Source organism: Phyllostomus discolor, chromosome 3, assembly GCF_004126475.2.
Source record: "Phyllostomus discolor isolate MPI-MPIP mPhyDis1 chromosome 3, mPhyDis1.pri.v3, whole genome shotgun sequence".
NCBI classification, from domain to species: domain Eukaryota; kingdom Metazoa; phylum Chordata; class Mammalia; order Chiroptera; family Phyllostomidae; genus Phyllostomus; species Phyllostomus discolor.
This window is the reverse complement of record NC_040905.2, coordinates 161258492-161285559: the sequence shown is the minus strand read 5'-3', so window position 1 is coordinate 161285559 and position 27068 is coordinate 161258492. Positions and strand designations below refer to the sequence as shown.

The following is a 27068-nucleotide window of genomic DNA, read 5'->3' as shown; positions in this document are numbered from 1 at the left end:
TGATTTTGGGGAGAGGGGAAGGGGGAGAGACAGGGAAAAATTGATGTGGGAGAGAAACGTCATCGGTTGCCTCTGGTATGTGCCCTGAACAGTGATTAAACCCATGTCCTTGGCCTTTATATTGGAATGACACTCTAACCAACTAAGCTACTTGAGCAGGGCTTTACCTTTCATTTTTGAAGGACAGTTTTGCTAAATGTAATATTCTTGCTTGGCAGCTTTTCTTTCAGCACTTTGAATATATCATCCGAGTCCTTTCTGGCCTGCAAGGTTTCTGCTGAGAAATCCACATATAGTCTCATGAGGGTTACCTTGTACATGATAAGTTGCCTTTTTCTGTTTTCAAAAATAATTCTGTTTGCTTTTACTTTAGGCAGTTTATAATTTCTCTCTGTGGATTTCTTTCAGTTCCTTTTTTCGGGCTGCTTTGGTCTTCTTGGATGTAGATGTCCACTTCCATTTTCAGTCATGATTTCTTTGTATAAGCTTTCTGGTCATTTCTTTCCCTCATCTCTTCTATGTGTATGTTGGTCTGCTTGTTGGTGTTTCATGATCCCTTAAAATTTCTTCACTCTTTTTTTTTCCTCTTGTGATTAAATAATTTCAGATGGCCTGTCTTAGTTTACTGACCTTTTTTATGCTTGATCTAGTTTTTTGTTGAACTCAGTGAATTTTTATTATTTCAGTTGTTATGTTCTTTAGCTCTAGGATTTCTGTTTGTTACTTTTTAATATTTTCTGTCTCTTTGTTGAAATTCACTTTGTTCAACCATAGTTCTCCTGACCTTAATGAGCATCTTTCTGGTGGTTATTTTGATTTACCTGTCTGGTAAATCATATATCTCTGTTTTTATCAGGATTCGTTATTGGAGATTTATTTTCTTTTGGTTGGAAGACTTACTTGTGTTTTAATCTTATTAACTCTGTTGGTTACTGTGTTAGACAGAGCAGCCACCTCTCTCCATCTTCACGAACTGGTCTCGTATATTAGAAGACTCCCACCAGTCAGCTGGCCAGAGGTTTCTGATGGCCTCTCAGACTTCATGTTAGTCCAACATGCTTCCTTTGTTCTTTGCAGTCCCTAGGGTCTGGGGTATGCTGAATTCCCTCAGTGCACTTCAGTGAGTGAGACTGAAATTGTTCATCAGGCAGTCTGTTTTGAAAAGTTGGATCCAACTCTTTCCCTCCCAGGGGAATAAACTCAGAGCTTGGGTTTATTTCTGCTTGCTCTGTGTCAAGTTGGGAGGGGGTTATGATGCCCCAAACCTTTGTCTCTGTTTTCACTAGCTTCTTGGTGACCAGATTTGCCAGTTCTCTTCAATAACCTGCAAATGGCAAGGCGGAGCTTCCCGTTTTGGGCAGCCCCCAGAAAAGTTTGGGCATTGGAGCTATGGACTAACTTGCTCCCCAGGGAGAAGTTGGGATCTGGGGTTTATTGTCCACTTGCAGTGTGCTAAGTCAGTGGGGAGGGGCTATGGCAACTGCCTGCCTAAATCTCTATTTCTTTTCTCCCTTAGTTCCCAGACAGCAGCACTCTTGAGACAAGCATTACAGAAGCCATTCCTTTGGGTAACTCCCATAGAAGTTTATGCATTAGATATGTAGACCAACTCTTTCTTTGCTGAGGAAAGAGCTGTGAACTGGAATCTTTCCTCTCTTCTTTCTGTGCTGAGCTGTGGGGAGAAGCTGTGGTGACTGTTCAGTTCAAGCCACTATCTCTGTTGTCCTCCAGGTGACTATGTTATGCTAGTTCTGTCAGTCTTCCAAGACTGGCAAGACAGAAGCCAGTCCTCTGGGGAAGCTTCTGTGGAAAGGTTGGGGCATTGGATATTCAGCTCACTTCTTTTGTTCCTTGGGGATTAGCTGGGAACGGGAGGATTTTCAGGTACTGAATGGGGGTAGGAATGCTGGTGAAAGAGTGTCCTGAATCTCACTACCAGGTTTGATGAGTCTAATTTCACATTCATCCAGCATTCAGGTATCTTTCAATGAGTTTCTGGATTACTCAGAAGCAGAATTTTTTTTCTGTGAATTGTTGCTGAATCTGTGTATGTGTGTGGGGGGGTCTATTCCTGTTTTGCCATCTTCCTTTATGTCCCTCCTCCCAAGGTACTTGTTTTTCATTTTTAGTTGATATTTGTGAAGTACAAATAACTCATGTCAAGCAGTTTTGTTTTTATTTATTCTTTAAGCAGTTTTATTTTTATTTTTTCCAATATGCATGTACTGTTTTGGTGTCCAAGGAAACCAGCCTAAGGCTTAGCTCTCTTCATTGTCTCCCAGGGTATACTTGTTAAAGAGATACTCTGCCATACCAGTTTCAGGGGGCCCCAACCTGTGCAAGTTGGTTATGTGATCACCCAGTTCTTTGATGGATTTCTCTTGCTAATTCAGGTAGTGAGTCTCAATGAAGTCATATAAACGAGGGTCATTTTTGTCAGTGGCCAGTTTGTGCAAGTCCAGTAGTGACTGATTCATACTTCTTTCCAAGTGTAATGTGCACACTGCATTGCATTCAGCCCATTCTCCCAGTCATCTGGTCAGGTTTCTTGATACCCTGAAGAAAGATTTGGCCACCTCCTTGGTTCTGGACTTTCATCAGTTTCTCAGCATGTTCTCTCTCATGAGATTGGTGAAGAAAATATTTGGCAAAAATTCTTCAAAGCCACATCATTGTGGTCAAAGTACTAAGACATGGACAAGTAGACATAGGAAGTGTAGAGCTCCAGGTTGATCTGGTGGTTGATGGCAGCCTCCAAGTCCTGGTGGTAGTTCTGGTGGACCTGTGAGGTGGATGCAATTGTCATGGTGGGTGGCTCATGAGAGCCGGCTTCACAGCACCGGACCAGTGACAGGGACCATGGGATGGTCAGAAGGTGCTGTGAAGAGGTTGCGAAAGGCTGGACCTGGGCGGCTGGCTGGAACGGGGGTTAAGTACTGGTTCTGTCCAAACACTTTTGAAGCAGGAAATCACAGTGGCTCACAGCAAAGACTGTGCCAAGCAGTTTTAATGTGTTGTATTGTTAGCATCTTAGAAACTTTTGTATTTCATTCTTAGAAATTAAAGAAAGCTTTTAAGAGCTTTCTTTAATGGCTTATTAACTTTGGATAACAGTGTTTTAACTGGTTATTCTGAGGTTAAAGTAAGAGAAGCTATTCATAAAAACTGTGTTTTGATTGTAAATTAGTTCCTTATAGCGATGTTGTTAGCAATTCCAGACTATTTATATAGTAGGGTAGAACAAAGAACAAAATTATAAGAAATGATACCCAGGTTTCTCACTGTCAGTAAAAGAAATTACAAGTAAGTAAGGGAGAAGACAAGGGTGAACTGCCATGTACTTGATTATAGTCACATGGGTTTCTGTGTATAAAACATGTATATATAGAGACTTCCAGTCAAGATGGTGGCATAGGCAGGAATGGCTGACCTCTTCACACAACCATAATTAAAATATGGAACAACCATCACTTAGAACCATCAGAAATGAAATTGAATAGAAGCCTGACAAATAATGGAATTAAAGAAACCACCACTACTGAGACTGGTAGGAGGGATGTAGATGTGGAATAGGCTGGTTCCTCACCCATGTGTGGTGGATAAAAATTTGGGACAAGGAGTCATGGCCCTACACCCAAGGAGTCCCCAAGCCCAGGGTTCCAGTGCGAGGAAAGTAAGTCCCCACAACTTCTGGCTGCAAAAAAAAAAAACGGTGGGGATTGAGTCAGTGGAAGAAACTGCAGGAACCCCAAGCAGTTCCTGTTAAAGAACCTACACACAGACTCACCTACTCAGTTTCACTCCCTCTGAGCTCCAGGACTGGAGTACCAGCTTGAAAAGCATCAGTAGTATACAGGGAGAAACTGAAGTATCTGGCATCAAGGTGAGCAAAGGCCATAGTTTCTTTTCTAAAGCATCTGCCCACAGAGCCAGCAAGCTGGTGCCATATCTGAGACTCCATCATGCTGGCTAATACTATTTGACCTGCCTTGCAGATCCCCAGAGACTCTACCCCACCCAACTTACCGGCCCACCTAAGCTGCTTTTCCATATGAATGGCTGGTCTTGGCTCCTGCCTCAAAACTTTGTAAATCCTATCAAACAAGCAACAGCTGGCTTCAGTGAGCCCCAGGCCTGGCATTGGCAGAAGCCAGTCTAGATTCACAGCTTGGGTTTGCCTAGAGATCTCCAAGCTCAGCACAAGTAGCAAGAAACACAGATTGCTTTATAGCTCAGGCAGGGCGGCCCTGGGCAAAGCACAGGTGGGAGCTGACCTTAGCCTGCACCACCTGGGAAACACCAGGGCCAGTACACCCAGTGGACAGCCAAAGACCACTTTGAGCACCACCACCCTACCCCTGCACAGCTGATCCTTCACAGAAGGTGGAGGTTGGTGGTAAGTGGTCACAGCCAGTCCTTACAGGTTATTGGCCTGGGTAAATCCCTCCCATTGATCTGCCAACAGCAATCAAGGCTCAACTACAGAAGGAGAGTGTACTCAGCCCACATGAGGGGCACACCTCAAGTACATAGCTTGGGTGATAGGGGAGGCTATGCCACTGGACCCTACAGGACACTTTGTATATTAGGCTACACTACCAAGACACAGAGTCAAAGCAGCTTACCTAATACACAGAAACAAACACAGGGAGGCTGCCAAAAGGAGGGGACAAAGAAACATGGCCCAAACGAAAGAACAGATCAAAACTCCAGAAGAAGAGCTAGACAGAATGGAGATAAGCAATCTATCAGATGCAGTGTTCAAAACACTGCTTATATGGATGGTCAAGGAACTTAGTGAGGACCTCAGCAGCATAAAAAAGATGCATTCAGAAATGGAGGATACACTAACTGATATAAAGAACAATGAAACAACAATAGAGTGGATGAAGTGAAGAATCAAATCAATAATTTGGAACATATGGAAGTAAAAAACAACCAATCAGAACAACAAGAAGAAAAAAGAATCTTCCCCTGAAAAATGAGGATAGTATAAGCAGCCTCTGGAACAACTTCAAGAGGACCAACATTCGCATGATAGGGGTGCCAAATGGAGAAGAACAAGAAATTGGAAATCTATTTGAAAAAATAATAAAGGAAAACTTTCTTAATTTTCTGAAGGAAATAGATATGCAAGTCCAGGAAGCACAGAGTCCCATATGAGATGGATGCAAAGGGGCCTACTCCAAGACACATCATAATTAAGATGCCAAAGGTTAAAGATAAAGAGAGAACATTTAAAGCAGCCAGAGAAAAGCAGTTAATTACCTACAGGGAGTTCCCATAAGACTCAGCTGATTTCTCAGAAGAAACTGCAGGTTAGAAGGGATTGACAAGAAATATTCAAAGTCATGAAAAGTGGGGACCTACAGCCAAGATTGCTCTACTCAGCATAGCCATCATTTAGAATTGAAGGGTACAGAAAGAGCTTCCTAGATAAGAAAAAAACTAAAGGTGTTCATCATCACCAAACCATTATTGTATGGAATGTTAAAGGGAGTTATTTAAGAAAAAGAAGATCAAAACTATGAACAATGAAGTGGCAATAAATACAAATCTGTCAACAACTGAATCTAAAAAACAAACAAGAATAACAAGAACAGAGTCATGGATGCAAGGAACGTTTGATGGTTGTGAGATGGGAGGGAATAGTGGGAGAGTGGGTGAAGAGGTGAGGGGATTAAGAAGTACAAAGAGGTAGTTACAGAATAGCTATGGGGATATAAAATACAGTATAGGAAATGGAGTAGCCAAAGTCTTGATATGCATGACCCATGGACATGGACAATGGTGGAGAGATTGCCTGAGGGAGTGGTGGGTGCTGTATGGGGGACAAAGGGGAAAATGTCAGGACAACTTCAATAGCATAATCAATAAAATATTAAAAAGCATGTATATATAGAAAGAAGTATAAGGTATACGTGTGTTTATGGGTTAGTATTGGGACACGTGTTTACCACTGTGTTTTCTGAGAGGACCAAGAAGCTAGAAGTAGTGATACCACCTTAGCAACAAGAAACTTACTTCCACATCTTATTTTTCAAACACTGTTCTCTAATAAAACGAAAGTAGAGTCTCGGGGGAAAAAGGGCTGATTCTGGGGCAAGGGCAGAGAAAGTCCAAAATGACCTGTAGATCCTTCTTGTGTGCTCAAAGGTAGATGTCCCTTATTCCAACACCAGTTGTTAAAAAGAACATCCAATTTCTATTGCGTTGCCTTTTTCCTTTATTAAAGGCCAGTTGACTATATTTACATGGATGTGTTTCTGGGCTCTCTATTCTGTTCCATTGATGTGTTTTTCTTTTTCTTTTTTGCCAGTACCACTTTGTCTTCATTACTTTATCTTTATAGTAAGTCTTGAAGTTGGGTAATGTCAGTCGTCTTAGTTTCGTACCTTCAATATTGCATTGGCCATTTTGTATCTTTGCTTCTCCATATAAACTTTAGAATCACTCTGCTGATATCTCTAAAATAACTCACTGTGGTTTTGTTTGGGGTTGTGTTGACTTTAGATTAAGTTGGGAAGAACTGATATCTTGACAATGTTGTTGAGTCGTCCTATCCATGAACTTGGAATATATTTCCATTTATTTAGTTCGTTTTTGATTTTGTTCATCAGAATTTAGTAGTTTTCCTCATAGATCTTGTACATATTGCTAGTGCAAATGGTATTGTACTTTTAATTTCGAATTCTGCTTGTTCATTGCTATTAAGTAGGAAAGCAGTTGATTTTTATATATTAACATTGTATCTTTCAACCTTGCTATCATCACGTATTATTTCCATGAGTTTTTTTCACTGTTGTTGGTTCTTTCAGATTTTCTACATAGGCAGTCATGTCATCTATGAACAAGACAGGTTCCTTCCTTCCTTCCTTCCTGCCTTCCTTCCTCCCTTCCTTCCTTCCCAGTGTGTATTTCTTTTATTTCCTTTTTTTTGGGGGGGGGGTCTTATTGCATTAGCTAGCATTTCCAGTGTGATTTTGAAAAAGAGTGGTGAGAGGAAATGTTCTTAACTTGTGATTTTAGCAGGGAAGCTAGTTTCTTACCAATGAGTATGATGTTAACTGTAGGTTATTTGTAGATGTTCTTTGTACAGTTGAGGAAGTTCCCCTCTATTCCTAGTGTGCTGAGAGTTTGTATCATGAACGAATATTGGATTTTGTCAAATTAATTTTCTGTAGCTATTGATAGGATCATGTGATTTTATCTTATTCTGTTGATGTGATGGATTACATTAATTGATATTCCAATGTTGATCCCCCTTTGCATATCTGGAATAAATCCCATTTGTTCATATTATAATTCTTTTTATACATTGTTGGATTAGATTTGCTAATATTTTGTTGAGAAATTTTGTGGCTATGTTCATGGGTAGTATTAGACTGTTGTTTTACTTTTTTGTAATGTCTTTGTCTGGTTTCAGTATTAGGATGATGCTGTCTCTCCATAGAAAGAGTTAGGAAGTATTCTCTGTGTTTTAGTCTTCTGGAAGATACTGTTACAGAATTTGTCCCTTAAATTTCTTCCTTAAATATGTGGTAGAATTCACCAGTGAACACACCAAGGCCTGTTTTTTTTCTGTTTTTTGATAGTTATTAATTATTGATTCAGTTTCTTTAATAGATATTGGCTTATTCACATAATCTGTTTATTTTGGTTATTTTTAGTTGATTTGCTTGGATAATTTAAGCTAATGTTTTAATATCAGATTGTTATATTTTATTATACTGTTAGAGTCACTAAAAAACTTCTGAGTACTCCATGACAAATTATCTTAAATTTGTTTGTTTATATTCTTATGAGACATTAATACAACACAACTGTCTTTTTCCAGCCTAGTGTGTTAATTGTAACCTACAAAGAACCTGCAAAGTCATCTTCTCAGTTTGGATCCTACAAGCAAGCTGAATGGAGACCAGACAGTGCAATGATAGCTGTGTCAGTAAGTAGATTTTTCTTTTGCAATCATTACATTGCATTTAAACTTGAATCTCTTAGGTGACTTCCTTTCAGTCTTTAAAACCCACTAGCGTTTATATTCTGTGATTAAAAATTGTTGAACCAAATCTTCTAGTCAGGTTATTTTTACTATACTTTTTTCACTATTTTTCCATTTCTAAATGTGGTGCCCATATCCTTTTCTTTTATTCTTCTCACTTTCCTGTTTTGTCCTTGAAATCTATTTAATCCAGATTTTTAAGGCTTTTTTCTATATTCATACAGTACTCCCAAACTTAACATAAGTCCTGCCCTCCATTCCCAAGGATGTCTCACAAAAATGATAAACTGTGTTTACGTCATACTAATTCTCACCTGCATTTGGATCTATTTCTGCATTTTTTGTTCCATTAACATTCTTAGATCTGGTTAATTTTACCTTTTCAGTTTATATTTTGTCACTGTCATCTCTTGAACTGTCATTATTACCTAATTTTAATAAGCATAATGTGTATGGTTTAACATTTACTGAGCACTTCTTAACATCAGTATTTCTAGTCATATAACTAGTTTATATGGATCATCTCATTTAATTTTTAAGTCAACACTTTGAAGTAGATACAATTATCTTTCATGGTAAATAAATATATTGAAACTCTGAGAAAATAAGTTTTATGCAAAGTTACACAGATGGTGTGTATCAAAGAGAAGCAATTTAAACTCAGGTACTCAGATTCTATTTACTCTTAACTACTACACTAACTTATCTCTTTGTTATCTGTCCTTTTCTAGTTCATGCTTTATAATGCTGACTGGGTCAGTCATCTGAAAATGATCCACATGGTCAAATATATTAAGTAGTTTCTCTTCCCACAGTAGGGGTCTTGTAGGCTGCCAGCTACACACCAGATCTACCCTGCTTCCTGTTTGTGTATGAATCATGAGCTAAGAATAGTTTTATGTATGTAAATGATTGAAAAAATCAAAGAGGGATAATGTATTTGGCAATTGAAAATTATGTGAAATTTAAATTTCATAGTTTATAAATAAACAGAGCATGAGAATGCTAATTTATTTATACATTGTCTATGGCAGCTTTTAAGCTGCAACAGCTGACTTGAGTAGTCCTGACAGTGACACTGGTACTTGTACTCTTCTCTCCTGCTCAGTACACTGTAACTTCAGTGTTTCAAGTGCTGTGCGTGTCTGCATATTGTGACATTTTACATTATTTTTGTTATTAGTGCATACCTCTAATGTCAGAAGAAGGGAAAAATAGATTTTGGTGTGTGGATTATTTTGATATTGAATTAGATTGCAAAATACTATGTTTATTATACAGTGCCACTGTAGCGAAGCCAAAAGAATATAGTTGACACTATCCAGCCTAGTACTTAGTTAAGTATTAATCACAGCATTTCCAATACATTGAAATTAATAGTTAGAAAAATTAGAAAATTTAAAAGGAAATATATCACTGTACCAGAAATTCTTCACAGAAATGAAAAGTGCAACTAAAGTAAGTTTGCTTGGTTCTTGATGGAGTGACAAATGTTACAGTACTGCTCAATTTTTCATTAAGTCATCAGGGCAGAGTATGAAATGAGTGAGAATTACTTCCTATGAATACAGCATGGGTAGCCAGCTTTAGGTGTAAAGGCTTTCAAAAAAGCTGAGAAAACACTAATTCAATATAACCTGAAGTGGAATCCATCCACTAAGGTGTTTTTTATCTGATGATGGTAAAAATATATGTGGGACAGAAAAAGGCTTGTTTATTATTTAGTTGGGCAAGTTTATAAAGTTTTTGCACATGTAAGCATTTAAGCCTGGTTACTTTAAGTTCTTGTCAGAAATAGAAGCTGCATATCCTGACTTGCTCAACCCCATAGCTGTCAGTGGTAAAGGTTTATTGTAAATTTTTTGAGTTCAGGGCTGAGATAGAAATTTTTTTTTAACCCGAAGAACCACCTACAGACACATAGCAGACACTGAATGACGTTGGAAGATAGCTTTGGCTGCATACTTGGTATGTAGACTAATAACTTCAGTCTAAAACTACAAAGCAAAACAGTGCTTATATGTGAAATGTATATATGGTGAAGTCATTTGATGACACCTAATGTTTGAATCACAAGTAATGTCAGACTGCTTTTCATACTTCCACTGCTTTCAAAAGTTAAGACAAAACAAGTAAGGTTTCTATTTCCAACAAAAATTAGCAGTAGATAAATTTTCTGAGCCATACCATACCATGTTCAAATCTTGGTGCAGTGGCAAAGGAAATTTCCATAATTCAGAATCCATTTAATTGTTAAAATGAGGAACATTCCACCTAACCTTCAATAGGAAGTAATTAATTTACAATGTAAGGACATGTTAAAAAGACATCAGGAGAAGAGTTGAGTAGACTTGTACAATTGCCTACCAAGTGCTGCATATAGTCACTTAAAATTACATGCTTGTGGATTGATTTCAGTATTTAACAGTACTTGTGTTCAAAGATATTGTCAAATATGAAATATGCAAAATCTAATCATTACAGACCAACATTAAGAGGAAACTTTGCAATCTATTTTGATAGGGAACACTAACTTAAACCCCAATTAAGCAAAAATGCTATCCCCTTAAAATGAATTTTGTTCTCTTTCATGGATGTGTATTACAAAGAAAATTTGTACTCAGTTTTTATCATGATTATATTTAGAATTTCATAACAATTAAAATTTTTGAAAATTTGTTTTCCCTTTCTATTCTTTTTTTTTTTCCCATTGATTTTAGCGAGAGGAAGTGGGGGGTGGGGAGAGAATCACATCAACTTGTTGTTTCACTTATTCATGTGTTCATTGGTTGGTTCTTGTAGGTGCCTTCACCAAGAATTGAACCCACAACCTTGGCATATGGGGACGATGCTCTAACCAGCTGAGCTACCTTAATTATTTCTTTTTATTTTTCTGTATTGCTGATGCTTTCACATTTTGGAGACTTGCTGACCCTGGAAAGACTGTGACTCCCAGGGCTAAGCAGTTCTTACAGATAGTAAAGGATCTACTTATCTGTTCGTATACCTTTTATATACAAACCAACCAATTTATATCCTGGATCCCCCAAACACCTCCTTTATGGAGCTCTCACACTCTGGGCCACTGTTCGTTCCCCTTCCCTCAATAACTCCAGGTTCAGTTACCAGATAATCAGAGATAGACTCTACACCCTCAATAAAGGGGAAACAGCCCGTTAGTTTTCTTTTTAGAGCAGAAATAATTTCACATTAATTTATTCAACTTTTATACTCTACTAAATATATAGAAAGCAAAGAAGTCAGCTTCAGCTTGTGTGGCTCAGTTGGTTTGAGTGTCATCCCATAACCAAAATGTTGGAGGTTCAATTCCCTGTTAGAGGACATAACTAGGTTGTGGGATCGATCCCCATCTAGGCATGTACAGGAGGCAACCAGTCACTGCTTCTCTCTCACATCGATGTTTCTCTCTGTCTCTTCCCTTCCCTCTAAAAGGAATGAAAAAAATGTCCTCGGATGAGGCTTGGGGAAAAAAAAAAAGAAAAAAAAGGAAAGCAAATAAGTTAGAAGTAATTATTCCTGTCCTCAGGTTGGGGGAATTAAAATGTATACATGAGAGGATAAAAACAATTAACTAGTTTTGGCTATTGAAAATCCAATTTTCATTTCACTTGTAGTCTTTTTCTGAAACCTTGTGAAGATGTCATGATGAATCTAATTTTAGCTGCTGTAGTCTGGCTTCTATTAAATATACTGAGTAAATGCTGATGAGATTCAAGTTAATTCATCTCTATTTGTATATTAAAAACACGAATTAATGTTTTAGTTGATAAGAAATTTTTTTTATTCTCACCCAAGGACATTTTTTCATTGCTTTTAGAGAGAGAGGAAGGAAGGAAGGAGGGTGGGAAGGAGGGAAGAAAGAGAGAAAGACACATTAATGTAGGAGAAAAACATTGATTGGTTGCCTTCTTGTATGTACCCCAATCAGGAATCGAACCCACAGCCTAATCATCTGCTTTGACCGGGGGTTGAACCTGTGACCTTTTGGTTTATGGGACAATGCTCCAACCAACTGAGCCACACCAGCCAGGACATGTGTTTTAATATACATATATAGGATCATAAATGGACTTTATGAAAAAGACTTTTTTAAGACAAGTTTTATATTCACAGTAAAATTGGGGGGAGGGTACAGAGATTTTCCTTATGGTTCCTTTTCCAACACATACATAGCCTTCCCCATTATCAGCATTCCCACCAGGGTAGTATACTTGACAATTGATGAACCTATATTCACACATATTTATCACCCAGAGTCCATAGCTTATATTATGGTGGTGTTATTACTTTTGGTGTTTCTGTAGGTTTGGACAAATTTATAATGACATGTATCCACGGTTATAGTATATGCAGAGTAGTTTTACTTCCCCTGCCTCCCAAGTCCTTTGTGCTCCTGTTTATCTGTTCATCTTTCATAACCCCTAGCAAACAGTAATCTTTATTGTGTTCATAGTTTTACCTTTTCCAGAATACCATATAATTGGAATTATATATTATGTAGCCTTTTCAGGTTGGCTTCTTTCATGTAGTAATAGTATTTAAGGTTCATCCATGTCTTTTCCTGGCTTAATAGCTCATTTTTTAAGCACTGAATAATATTCCATTGTCAGGATGTACTATAGCTTTTTGGTTCACTGCCCTGCTGAAAAACATCTTGGTTTTGGCTTCCAAGTTTTGGCAGTTATGTTAAAGCTGCTATAAACAGTCACGTGCAGGTTTTTGTGTAGACATATTTTCAGTTCCTTTGGATACCAATAAGCATGATTGCTGGATCATATGGTAAGACCGTGCATAGTTTTGAAAGAAATCACCAAACTCTTCCAAAGTAGCTGTACCATTTTGTATTCCCATCAGCAGTGAATGAGAGTTCCGGTTGCTGCACATCTTCAGCAACATTTGGTGGTGTCACGGTGTGGGTTTTGGCCATTCTCATAGGTATAGGATGCTAACTCATTTTTTTAAACTTGCATATTCCTGATGACATGTGATATGGAACATTTTTTACATGCTTACTTGCTATTTTTATATCTTCTATAAGGTCTTTCTTGTTAAGGTCTTTGGCCCATTTTTTAGTTGGGTTTTTTTTCTTATTGTTGAATTTTAAGAGAGTTCTTTGTTTATTTTGGATAACAGTCCTTTATTAGATAATGTATTTTGCAATTGTTTTCTTCCAGCCTGTGGTTTATGTTTACATACTTTTTTTTAATGGATTAACTTTGTATTTTATTTCCTCTTACACCAGTGATTCTTATATCACGGAACCTGGCCCACGATGACCATACGCCACAAACATTTTGCACACAATTTCACAAGTTCACAGCCCTCCTGAAGCCTAGTCAAGTACTCCATTTTCAAAAGTGTTAACAATTTACAGAAGCTGACTCATTTTCATCATGCACATCTTAGAAACACCACCTTCTCAAAATCTTCAACTTATTTTATCAACAAATCAATGTTAACACTTAAGAACTGTGGGCACAAACATTACTCAACTTGAAAAAGTTGTATTAAACATTTATGGATGTTGTTTTCTACCTTTTAAGTTTAAGAATAAATAAGGTATTTCAATAAAACAAATCTATACTGAAGTTTTTGCCTTTGTGTAAAGAAATATAAACTGTACATTAACATTTAAAAGCAGAGTAGTTCACTGTCAGAACTTTAAATATCTCAAGAGAACAGCAAATTCTAAACACTAAGATCATGTTGCTGATTTAATAGTTTTGGGAATGGTGGTCTGCTTATTTGTGGCTTTGGATCTGCTTCCAGGCTTGTTTCCTGAACTTCATCCACCTCTGAGAGCTTTTCATCATTTTCCAGTGTTTGCTGAAGTTTGTGGATGGTACTAAGAAGAACATGAAAGGGTTTCCATCTCAATTCTAGCTTGTCTTCGACACTTCCTTTAATATGTGAAAGATGCTCTAATTCTTTGCCCAGAGCCTCTAGTGCCTTTAACGTGTCATGTCTGTCTGGATGATGCTGAAGCACTTTTGCCAAAGCATCATATTCTTGGCTATTTTTTCGTATTTGTTTTGCTTGAAGAATTTGCTTTTTGCACTCAGCAGTTTTTTCATGTGCTCCAGCAATGCTACATTCTACGTCTTCGTAAATTTTTTCATAATTTTCCATTTCTCTGAGATTCATATCATATACCAGCGAAGTTTTGCCCATTGAAAATTCACACTGGGACACTACTCAGCATACGTTGGTACTGGCTATACCCTTCTTCCAGGGATTCAGAATTGCACCATTTAATGAAACTTTTCACTAGTAGATTAATTCTTTGATCATCTCCAGCACCATCTCCATCAATTAGGAGACGCTTCCATATGACTTCGTCATCAGTCACGGCTCCCATGGTGTGCAAGGTGGCTGCCTGTTTTCATACTTTTGACATACTTTTCAGAGAGGTTTTTTTTGGCTTCTCAGTTCTTTCTTTTATGGATCATCCTTTGGTGTTATATCTAAAAGTCTTTGCCAGACCCAAGGTCATCTGAATTTACTGTTGTGTAATCTTCTAGGAGTTTTAAGGTTATGAGAATTGGATTTTTTAAAGTTTTCATTTTTAAGTTGCAATGATGATACCTGTTTGATGAAGGAAACTTGAGAAACCTAGAGAAAGGAAAAAAATTACCAATAGTTCCACCATTCACAGAAAATAATTTTTATTTATGTCCTTATGTATTTTTCAGATGCTGTTATACTTAATAGCACATGGATTTTGAAAAGCTACTTGTCTATTTGTAAATCTAAAATGATATTACTATAAGTGGTAATGTCACTTGATATGGAACAGATTTGATAAATCTGTGAGTTTTATAAGAAAGGTTATTTGAAACACAATTTTTTCTCATGGAAAGCCATCATAAAATTTCATAATGTTTTTTTGACATATTATGAACATTGTCTAACTTCATTCTTGCGTCACTTGATTTTGATTGCATACTATTCTAACTTTTACAGAAGAGTGTACTTTTTAAAAGTTATATTTTATTGATTATGCTATTATAGTTGTCCTGATGTTTCCACCCAGTGCCCCCTACTCCTTTAGACAGTTCCCCCACCGTTGTTCATGTCCAGAGGTCATGAGTATAAGTTCTTTGGCTTCTCCATTTCCTATACTGTACATACCCATGACTATTCTATAACTACATATTTGTGCTTAATCCCCTCACCTCTTCATCCACTCTCCTCCCCCCCACTCCTATCTGGCAGCCTGTGGGTAACTAACTTCTTTTGCTTTTAAGAGTCTCTATTTTTAACCTTTGGCCTTTTGATAATAATGTGTTTTGGAGTGGGCCTCTTTGCATCATCCATCATAATTGGGACTCTCTGTGCTTCCTGGGCTTACATGTCTATTTCCTTCACCAAATTAGGGAAAATTTCTTTCACTATTTTTTGAGATAGATTTCCAGTTTCTTGCTCTTTCTTTTCTCCTTCTGGCACTCCTGTGAGGTGAATGTTGTACCTCTTAAAGTTGTCCCAGAGGCTGTTTAGAGTCTCTCTCTAAAAAATACATTTAAAAAATTAATTCTTCATTAAAATACTGTGAATGTAGGTAATTTTATTATTCCCATCACACAGTTGAGGGAAGGTAGAGAGGTTAAATAACCTGCCATTGATTACATAGCTACTGTATACCTAAGATTACATTGCTGAATATGGAAGTCTAACCCATGAAGCCTGGTTCTGGAGTTCCAAAGTCTTAATATTCTGCTCTATTGCCTTTCACTATTAGCATGGTTGTTTAATTTTACTAGGTATTGTGGAATAAAGCTGAACCTAGGAGGTACTTTGGGACTTGATTTTATAAAAAGTCATTGATAGAATGTATAGGCAAAGATATACGACTATATGACCTTAGAGCAATACAGCATGACTCTGCAAATTATTGCATAATAATTTGCAATGAAGAGTCATGTTGAAGCAGCTATCACCATGTAATTTTCTTACTGTCTGACTTCTCCCACCTAGGCATCATCATTGTGTGCTCTGACATGTCTGTTACATCCAGCACTCTATTTCTGTATCACCAATAGAACCACAGCCACCTCTTATCAACTTGTACCTTAAAAAGGAATGTCACTGACATTGTTTTCAGTGGGGTGTGGAAAGAAAATCTTTTACCATTTTAAGAATTGGTTCATAGCTTTCGGGAGAAGGTTTTCTCTGAATATCAGACGTAGCATATTATTTTTATAAATATGATGCCAGGCCATAATTATCCCTACAGCTTTCTAAAATTTTAGATAATGAATAGATATTCAGGCAGACACAGCATTGAAATCACTGTTAAGTACTATCTCATTTCTAGGACTATATCTGATATAGTAGCATCAGTGTATTTAGATATATGTGTTTAAGTATTTTTGTTGTAATCTTCCTTATAATAGGAAAAAACTCTGGAGTGCTTTGATTCTGCTTTCCTATCTAGTCACTTAGATGTTGCTAAGTCCTGTCTCTAGTTTACTGTCATCTTCTCTTTATTCTCATTGCCATGACCTTAGCAGAGGCCTTTTAATGTTTTGTCTAGATTGCCTGGAGCACAAAACTTTTAGCTAGTTTCTTTCTCCACTATAAATGCATCTTAAATTGCTCACAGCTCTTTTTTTAAAGGATATTTTATTGATTATGCTATTATAGTTTTCCCAATTTCCCCCCTTTATCCCCCCTCCACCCTGCACCCCTCAACCCTCCAGCTCTCCACCCCCGCCTTAGTTCATGTCCATGAATTACAAGTTCTTTGAGTTCTCTGCTTCCTACACCATTTTTTATTTCTCATCTATTTAATGCCTACTAATTATGCTTCTTCTTCCCTGTACCTTCACCCCATTCCTCCCTCCCCCCTCCCCACTGAAAACCCTCCATTTAATCTCCATTTCTCTGATTCTATTCCTGTTCTGGTTGTTTGCTTAGTTTTTGTTTTTATTGTTTTTCTTTATTTTTTTAGGTTCATTTGTTGATAGTTGTAACTTTGTTGTCATTTTACTGTTCATATTTTTTATCTTCCTTTTCTAAGGTAAGCCCCTTTAATATTTCATATAATAAGGGCTTGGTGATGATGAGCTCCTTTAACTTGACCTTATCTGAGAAGCACTTTATCTGCCCTTCCATTCTAAATGAAAGCTTTGCTGGATAGAGCAATCTGGGATGTAGGTCCTTGCCTTTCATGACTTCAAATACTTCTTTCCAGCCTCTTCTTGCCTGCAGGGTCTCTTTTGAGAAATCAGCTGATAACCTTATGGACGCTCCTTTGTTGGTAACTATTTTTTTTCTTCTTGCTGTTTTTAAGATTCTCTCTTTATCTTTAATCTTGGGTAACTTAATGATGATGTGCCTTGGTGTGGTTTTCTTTGGGTCCAACTTCTTTGGGACTCTCTGGGCTTCCTGGACTTCCTGGAAGTCTATTTCCTTTGCCAGATTGGGGAAGTTTTACTTCATTATTTGTTCAAATAAGTTTTCAATTTCTTGCCATTGTTGTTCTCCTTCTGGCACCCCTATAATTTAGATATTGGATCATTTCAGTTGTTAAAGAGGTTCGAAAGTCTCTCATCATTTTTTTGAATTTTTGTTTCTTCATTCTGTTCCAGTTGGGTGTTTATTTCTTTCTTTGTTCCAAATGGTTGATTTGAACCCTGGTTTCCTTCCTGTCACTGTTGGTTCCCTGAATATTTTGCTTTATTCATTTTGGGTATCTTTCATTTGTTCCTTCATTTTTCAACCAAGCTCAATCAGTTGTGTGAGCATTTTGATTACCAGGGCTTTAAGCTCTCCATCGGATAGGTTGGCCATCTCCTCCTCCTTTAGCTCCCTTTCTAAAGTTTTGCTCTGTTCTTTCATTTTGGCCCTATTTCTTTGTTCAGGGCCCTGTTAAGTTGTAAGTCGTAAGGAGGCGGGGCCTTACATATTCACCTGGGCGGGGCAGCCCTCCTTGCTGTGCTACAGCACTGCTCGTGGGGGAGGGGCCAGAGAGGGAACAATGCAGCTTGCCTGCTCTTCTCTAGCTCAGTTTTCAAGGAACTCTCCTGTGAGACTGGGAGTTTCTCCCCCTACAGCAGCTGCTGTAGTCCACAGTCAGCTCTTTAGTCTGAGTTTTCCTTTAAGTCAGCCTCTCCTGTGCAGCTTGCCACCTCGCAGCAGCCAGCCCTGCCCCCACTGTCTGCTGCCTCACCACAGTTTCTCTCCATTCGTAGCTCTACTGGTCTGGTTGTTCTGTTTGACTGTTTCTTCTAATTCTGTGGTTGTCAGAGTTCCATGCAGTTTGATTTTCTGGCACTTCTGTTTGTTTCTTGATTTTAAATTGGTTATCCTCCTTTTGGTTGCGTGAGGAAGCGAAGGGTTTCTACCTACGCCTCCCTCTTGGCCAGAACTCCACAGCTCTTACTATTATTTCCATACTTTGCCATTGCATACAAAATGTGCTCCAAACTGCTTAGCATAGTATTCAGATTCTGGCTCTCCTGTGATACGGCCCCAACCTGTCATTCCAAATCTTTCCCACTGCTACCTTTAATATTCATTCCCCTTCACACCTAGTTAAATGGAAGTATAGTCTGGTCTGCTGAAACCTGAGTTACTGTGACATGAATTAGAACATATTTTATTTGGGAATAGGGAAAGACATCAGTTTAATTTAGAATTCTTGTTGTTTAATTGTGATTTTTTTCCTTCCAGCATGTTAATGTATAGAGTCACCAAATAACTACTGAGAGCAGAGTATTGTAATGGAGTGGAATATAGCAAGGTGCAGAGCAGGGCAGTGCTGTACACAGTACCCATTCATCTCCTTTTTTTCCTTTCATCTTGGTGTTTCAGACGTGATTATTGTATGATTCTATTTTTGTTAGGATTGTTATTTTTCACATTTTTATTATTTATTGAACCATTGTCTTCAAATCTTAGTTAAGGACTCTGAAAAACCTACTTGTTCACTTTCATCCTGTGATTTGCTCTAGGTTTGGTCAAGCAGTTCTTCTCCTGGTCTCACTGTAGTCACTGATGTGGCAAGTCATTTAACAGCTCCTCTGGTGCTTGATGGTCCCCCATGCCCTCAGTCACATATTGGATAATTGGTTGGAGCTGTCCACTCTGGGTTTGTTGGTGACCTCTTATTCTCCAGTAGGCTAGATGAGGTTTTGTCATGTGGTGGTAGAAGTTTTTCAAGGGAGCAATAGTTTCCACTACAAATCTAGCTATCACTTTCATTTTTTTCTAAATACCTTTATTGAAGTACAATTGATGTATAATAAACTGCACATATTTGAAGTGTACCATTTGATAAATTTTGAAACTTTTGCTACAATCAAGCGAGTGAACCCACCCATCATCCCCACAAGTTTCCTTGTATCCTTTTGTAATTCCTCCTGCTATGACCCATCTCCTTCCAAAATCAACCACTGATTTGCATTCTGTCACTGCAGATTAGGTTGCATTTTCTAGAGTTTTATGTAAGTGGAAGCATAAAATAATCAGGGGTCTCCAACCCGTGGCCCATGGGCCACATATGGTCCAGGATGGCTATGAATGCGGCCCAACACAAAATTGTAAATTTACCTAAAACAGTGAGGTTTTTTTTTTTTTGCTTTTGTTAGTATTTGTGTATTTAACGTGTGTGGCCCAAGATAACTCTTCTTCTTCCATTGTGGCCCAGAGATGCCAAAAGGTTGGATACCCCTGCATTATATACTCTTTTTTTTTCTTGTTTCTTTCACTTCAGCATAATTATTTTGAGTTTCATGCATATTGTCAGGAATCAGTTCATTTTGAGTAATATTCCATGTTATGGATATAATAGAGTGGTTTATCCATTCATCCGTTTATGGTTATTCGAGTTATTCTTAGTTTTTGGCTGTTCCAAAAGCCCCATGAATATTGATGTACAAATCCTTACTTGGACACACATTTCCTTTTGAGTGAATAGCCAAGAATGGAACAGCTGGATCATAAGATAGGTGCATGTTTAACTTTTTAAGGAAATACCAAACTTTTTTCAAAGTAGTTGTACCATTCTTCATTTCTACAAGCAGTGTCTGAGAATTCTCATTCTTCTTTGCCAATATAGGGTATGGTATGGTATTCCTTTTGAATTTTAGCCATTCTAACAGTGTGTAGTGGTATTTCATTATAGTTTTAATTTGCACTTCCCTAGTGACTGTTGTTGAACATCTGTCATTTGTCTATTTGCTCGTCTTCAGTGGTCAAGTCTCTGTTCAAATTATTTGTGCATTTTATTTATTGGGTTTTTTTCTTATTGTTGGGTTTCTAGAATCCCTAATATACTTTGGATACAATTCCTTTATTACATATCTGCTTTACAAAAGAATTTCTCCTAATATGTGTGGCTTGTTTTGTCAGCGTCTTAATACTATTTTTTGAATGATTGACGTACTTAATTTTGATGAAGTCCAGTTCATCAGTTTGTTTTGTCATGGTTCCTATTTTCTTCTATGTTTTCTCCTAGAAGTTTATGATTTAGGTTTTATATTTAGGTCTGTGATATATTTTGAGTTAATTTTTGTATATGATGCAATGTATGGATCCAGTTTCATTTTGCATATTGATATCCAGTTGTTCCAGCACAGTTTGTTGAAGACATGCAGAAGAATGCAGTGTATGAGGGATAACCGTTTTTTTAATTGGTGCTTTGGTAAAAACAATGTAACAGTATTAAGGAATAATGATTTTTGATGAGTGTTTATGTCAAAAGGTATTCACCTGTTTTTGAGAGTATGTGTGATTTTCAACTGTTTTATCGTTTCCCATTTAAATGTGTGTATGTGAATGTACAAAGTCTGAAAGATATAAAAATGTTAGTTATTATCTTAGTGGTGTGACTGGGTGATTAATTTTATGTATTTGACCATGTGTAATAAACAGAAAACACCATTTACAAACCAGTATAAAGAATGTATAAGTGCCAGTTCATTATTTCTGCCTTATTTGAAGTCTGACATAACAGTATTTGGGATAGAAGATGCATCTCTAAATCAAGTCCTTATCTTGTAAGTTATTACAGAAATCTTTGTGACATGTTATTTAGATCTTTGGAGCCAGATGCGTAAATCTTTTCTGTTCAGCATAATAAAAAGGGTATATCTTAAGGGAAAAAATGCTCTAAGACTGGGAATTCTGAAGTATCTAGTGAATTCATGGGAGGTAGAAGCACGGATAAGGAAGGGTAAGAGGGAGGTACTGGGATTGCTGCCTGCAGCTTAGGCTTTAGTTACATTCAGCAGTTGATTTGCCTCATGACATGGTCGGATTTAAATTTTGCCTGTTACAGAAAATTACCATTCATAGTATATGTGTCATGCATCAATTATAAAATAATTTAATTTGGGGTAGCAGGGGAAAACTTCCCAAATGCCCGAACAAAGAAAAACGTAAACAGGCAATTAATAGTAATGTCATCAACCACCACCTCCAGATTTCAGTCTTCTTTTTTAAAATATGGAATTAGTTGAAGTAATTTGCATGTTTTTTTTAAATCCCCATTACCAGAATGGCAATTGAAAAAAAGTGTGTTGAACTTTAATATTCATACCTCTCTGACTGAATTTTTGATGTCCTTTTAAAATATTGTTTGTAGTTCTTTTTCTTCTAAGTAGCACTAATATAGACAAGTCTGCTCCATCCTTTAAGTAGTGATTTCCTTCTTTTATCCTCTTTAAAGCTTTTATCTGTATATATCTATGATCCTGAGTCATGGAAATACAAAGGAAGGGACATGAAGACTTGTCATTTAAGTTGCCTACAGAAGTTGTTGGACCTCTGTGTTTAAAGCCATATATATAATCTAGTAGTATGCATTAGAGAAAAGAAATTAAAGATACAGGATAACAGGAAAGAGTGCTATGAGGTAGTTTATTTGACTTTTTCATTTAATTCAAAAATTAGTGTAGTTTTGGGGTGTGTGTGAATACTAGAAGAACATATTAGGACTGTTGCCTACAGATTAAGCAGTAGTTATATGCTTATTTGCAGTTTTTTGGGCTAGGAAGAGAAGAACAGTTGTAGCACTGCATAATAACAGATTTGGTATAGTTACATAAAGATGCTAGTTTTTAAGGATGATTGTTTATTACCAAAACTTTAAGACATTTTCATAAACAGTTCTGTCTTAGAACAATGATAAATGTCATTAAGATCTGAAAGTTATATACCATTTTAATATACATGCAAACCCACAGAAACTTAGTAAAGATGATTGATATAGAATACCAAAATAGTAAATGAAGCCATTATTTGTAATTTCATCTAGTACACTTGTATGCAAAATTTCTGCAAAATGAAGCTATGTTTTCCCTGGCATTGTAGTCTTCTAAGTACTTGCTAAATTTCTGAGTATCTATTGGCATTTGATACTCTGAAATGTTGAACTTTTGACCTTGAGTGACTGATATTCTGGACATTTGTATGTTATTCATATAAGTACTAGACCATATTATTTTACTTCCGTAGCCTATATAAGGTAACAGTAGAGTTTACAAACCTTAAATAGTTGCTAATCTGTATAGGTGCCATAATGGTTGTAAAATTTGATATGATTTGATGGAATTCCTTTTCCTTTTGATTCCATATTTTCCACATTAGAAGAATATAAAATTGTGCATGAGGAATTAGAATGATAATCTTATTTGAAGTAATCTTAACTTTTTTCCCTTTTGTATCATAATATGTTAAACTAGGTTTGGAATACATTATGAAATAGCAAAGTTTATAGCTTAAAAAAAAACCTCTGGCTTTTCTAAAGAAATTAAATGTTTTCTCTGGCATTCCTTTAAGTAAAAAACAGAAAGTCAGTACTGGGAAGAAATTTGAAACCTTGAATAGTTTTTTTCAGTTATCTTTGGTTCTACTTTGGGCAAAAGGCCACCTGCTTCTAAAATGTAAGAATACAGTATTAGTATAAAGTAGTTTCAGCAAAACATTTGCCACTTTACTGTGTTATACCCAAAAATGTTTGATTAGAAACAGCTATATATAGTATTTTCTATATTTATATAAATGTAAAATGGTTGTTGAGCCTCACAAGTCACAAATAATGTGCCATGATCATATAATGGCATTGTTTTAATACAGGTTACATTTTTAAAACATTTTGTTAACTTAGAGAAATAAACTAATGTTCAAATTTTGGAAATTGAAGATGTGCTCTGTTTTTATTTTGTGTCATGTGGTATATTATATAGTAGGTCAGAGACCATTTAATTGATTTTGAAATATTTATGTTATTCTAAAGTTGTACTGTACAAACTTTGAATAGAGTTAACAGTTTTATCATAGTGTTACTACTAGGTGACATTGTTTTTAAAAATTGGAAAAAATATTTGCCAAATTATTGCAGAGTTCCAGAAGTTGTATAAATTTTGCAAAATTATCATCTATTATTCCATAATAGTTATTTTAGAATATTAATGTCTTCAATATAGAATGAACTATTGATTTCAGTGACATGTGCATGAAATATTTTCATAAAAATATAAAAATGTTTTTTATGGGTTATTAAACAAGATGGGTTATTTTAAAACAGTTATTGTTAAAATTTGTATAATTAGACTGTAGCTTTTCAAAACAGGGTTCTAAGGAGTGAAGTGTTTCCAAATTAAAAATATATACAATTAAAACTTAGGGTTACAGTCATAGCCTTATACTTTAATTCATGGTAAATAAAATTTATCTTTCAGACGGCAAATGGCTACATCTTGTTTTTTCATATTACGCCTGCAAGAGGGGACAAGTATCTTTATGAACCAGTGTATCCCAAGTAAGTTTGTCTTTTCATTCTTTTAATATTTGATATACATACTTTGTATTTACAAAAACATTACAGTTCTAGGATGTCTGAAGTGATTAAAATAAGCTAAGCAAGCATTTCCAAAGCAGAGTTTCAAAAATTATCAAGTCTTTGAGCTGCAATTATGTGAATAAAGAATTGTGTTAAATAAACCTGGGAGTCTTGAATAAATGTACTTTCTTGGACATTCAGAATTACTACTGATGTACTCCAGATCTAGCAATCTCCCATTCTTATCAAGGAGGAGCTAAGCCATCTTGAGGGGAAGAGGTGAAATGTCTTTATATATACATATATAAAGTATATATAAAGTATATAAAGTATATAAAGTATAAAGTATATATATACTTATATATATACATATATATATGTATATATATAATTTTATTTACTTATTTTTAGACAGAAAGGAAGGGAGGGAGAAAGAGAGGGAGAGAAACATCAGTGTGCGGTTGCCTCTCACGTGTTGCTTCCCCCCCTGCCCCCTCACCTAGGGACCTGGTCCGCAACCCAGGCATGTGCCCTGACTGGGAATTGAACCAGCAACCACTTGGTTCGTAGGCCAGTGCTCAATGCACTGAGCCACACCAGCCAGGGCTCTTGTATATTTTTTTGTATGTGGATAGAAAATAATTAGAGGGAACATGGACTTTTTTTTTTATCATCACTCAAGGATATGTTTTTATTGATTTTGGAGAGGGGAATAGAGGGAGAGAGAGACAGGGACAAAGACATGGATTTGCAAGAAAAACATTGATCAGTTGCCCTCTCACACTTGCCCCTTCTGAGGATCGAAACCTGCAACCTTTTGGTGTGTGGGATGATGCTCCAACTTACTGAGCCACTGGGCCAGGGTGGAACATGGACTTTTGATCTTTAAACTATGTTGTTCTGTATTTTTGGCATTGTTCATTTTTTATTACATTTTTAACTTTAGAAATGAAAGAACATTTTATTGAAAGAACTTTTGAAATAAAAGAACATATAATTTTAAAGCCTAACATCTTTTTTTAAAAGAATGTCAAATCATTAAAGGGTATGAGAATATAAATGAACATTACATTTATAGATAGTGGAAGACAGCAAGAGTTTATTATGTGTGTAAGAAATTAGAGGGAAAATAGATTTCATTATAGGAACATTTAAATTTCTCTGAATTATCAGGAAAAAGAGCAACAATAAAAGGGCAAGTGAAAAACTGGGGAAATTTTTACAGGAAATAAGACCAAGGTTTACTGTTCTTACAAAGGAGTCATCTAAATAGCTAGAAAACAGTAACATTTCAAAAGATAAAAGCAGTCTCATAAGAGGAAATATAACAAATGCAAGAGAAGTCTGTGTTAATTAGAACTCAAATTAAACATTAAAAACTCAAAACATTAAATACAACAATTTTTTTTAACTACACATTTTAGCATATAAAATACCTCTGGATAGCCCTTGCTGTGATGTAGCTCAGTGGATTGAGTGCCAGCCAGTGAACCAAAGGGTCACTGGATCAATTCCCAGTTGGGGCATATGCCTGGGTTGCAGGCCAGGTCCCCAGTAGAGGATGCATGAGATGCAACCACACATTGATGTTTCTCTCCCTCTTTTTCTCCCTCCCTCCCCTTCTCTAAAAATAAATAAATAAAATCTTTAAAAGAAAAATAGTTCTGGAGAAACTTTTTGAAATAGATATACTTCTTCTAGTAGATATACACAAAGGTAGAATAATAGAGAATTGGTTTGTAAATCAACTGTAGTATATTCTTAAATAATATGCATCATTAAATAAAATGTCTCAGAAAAATTTATAAACTTGAGGATCTGATCTTATAATGCCTGGTGGAAAAAATAAGTCACACAAAGTTATGTATGTAATATGACCACAACTTTGTGAAACAAAACAACAAAAATCATCTAGAGAGAAAAGCTAGAACAATATATATTGTCATTGTGCCTGAATGGTAGAATTGTAGTAATTTTTCAGCTTTTTTCAATTCTTGAATTTTCCACAATTTTTGATATTCATACATTATATTGGGTTGGCCAAAAAGTTAGTTTAGTTTTTTCTGTACAATGGCTTTAGTAGTGCTTAGTTGTCTTTAGTTTCATTTCAAACAATTTTGTTAGATTTTATTGCATATCAGCGTGCATTTAAAAACAACTTATTAAAATTGGTGAATTTTTGTGCAGCCATTTTAATATTGAAGATGGGAGAAAATATGCAACATTTTTAGCACATTATGCTTTAAGAAAGGTAAAAACACAATTGAAATACAAAAAAAGATTTGTCTAGTGTATGGAGAAGGTGCTGTGACTGATCAAATGTATCAAAAGTGGTTTGTGAAGTTTCTTGGTACTATTAACATTTTGGCCAGATACTTTGCTGTGGGGAGTGTCTTATGCATTGGAAGATGTTTAGCAGCACCCATGGCCTCTTCCCACTAGAAGCCAGTAGTGGGAAATGGCTGACATACTCAAGATATCCAAATCAATAAAGTTCTTGGTAAAAATGAAAAGTGTGTCTTTTATTTTAAAGAAAAAACTAAATGGCTTTTCGCCAACCTAGTATTTACTTGTGAAATAAAAATATCCGTGTATTTGAAAAATCTAAAATAAAGGGAAGGCCGTATTTTTTTAAATGGCATTATGAAAGTGCTTCTTCAAATAACACTTGTTAATATTCTTCAGAATATACTTTGGGAAAGTGTCATGTAGCTTGGTTTTCCTTTATTTTAGGGAACTTGATTTTAGGGAACTATCTAGATTTTTCTTGATGCTATAGTTGCTTCTTTTTGTATTAATATAGTGTTAATTGAAGTGTTAGTTCTGAGTTTCAGATTTTTTGTGAAGAATAGAAATTTTTAATGATGGAATTTAATTTGATCATTTTTTAATAAAAATCTTTACTACAAAAACCTTTTTGGCAGAAAAATTGTAATGTTAAAATGGTATGGACATTGCGATAGGAAGTTGATGTATTTAGAAATCTTTAATTCAGTTTTTTGGGTAGCATAAAGCTTACTATATTTTCCATTCTAAATAATTTGTGAGCCTTTTGAAGAATTTGTAATCAGTGCCAAAATATCATTTACTTGTACATTTTAACTACTGCATCTTAACTCATTGTATTGCTGAATTTAGACATGCTCCTGTTGATAAAAAGCAATAATCAGGATAATCTGAACTTAAGTGGATCAATTTTTACTACTATAGGTGGGCTGGGTAGGGAAATAACATTGCTTGAAGCATCCTTGAAAAAGA

General features: G+C 36.1%; 2 protein-coding genes across 4 annotated transcripts in view; one reads left to right on the top strand and one right to left on the bottom strand.

Annotated features, from left to right (window-relative positions):
• The window catches only part of RIC1 (RIC1 homolog, RAB6A GEF complex partner 1), a 127978-nt gene that overhangs the window by 39229 nt on the left and 61681 nt on the right, over window positions 1-27068 (top strand). For 2 of the 3 annotated variants that reach the window (XM_036021660.1, XM_028529249.2), the window contains exons 2-3: window positions 7838-7945; window positions 23710-23789. In XM_036021660.1, the coding sequence (XP_035877553.1) occupies window positions 7838-7945; window positions 23710-23789 (188 nt within the window). Of the gene's footprint in view, window positions 1-7837; window positions 7946-23709; window positions 23790-27068 lie in introns of those variants that run through there. The other variant, XM_036021661.1, reaches the window with a different exon arrangement.
• LOC114504428 (THO complex subunit 7 homolog) lies at window positions 13229-14393 on the bottom strand. Its single transcript, XM_036021663.1, is given in 2 exon segments — window positions 13229-14216; window positions 14218-14393. Coding segments are annotated over 2 exon segments (669 nt in total). The 5' UTR covers window positions 14382-14393; the 3' UTR covers window positions 13229-13711.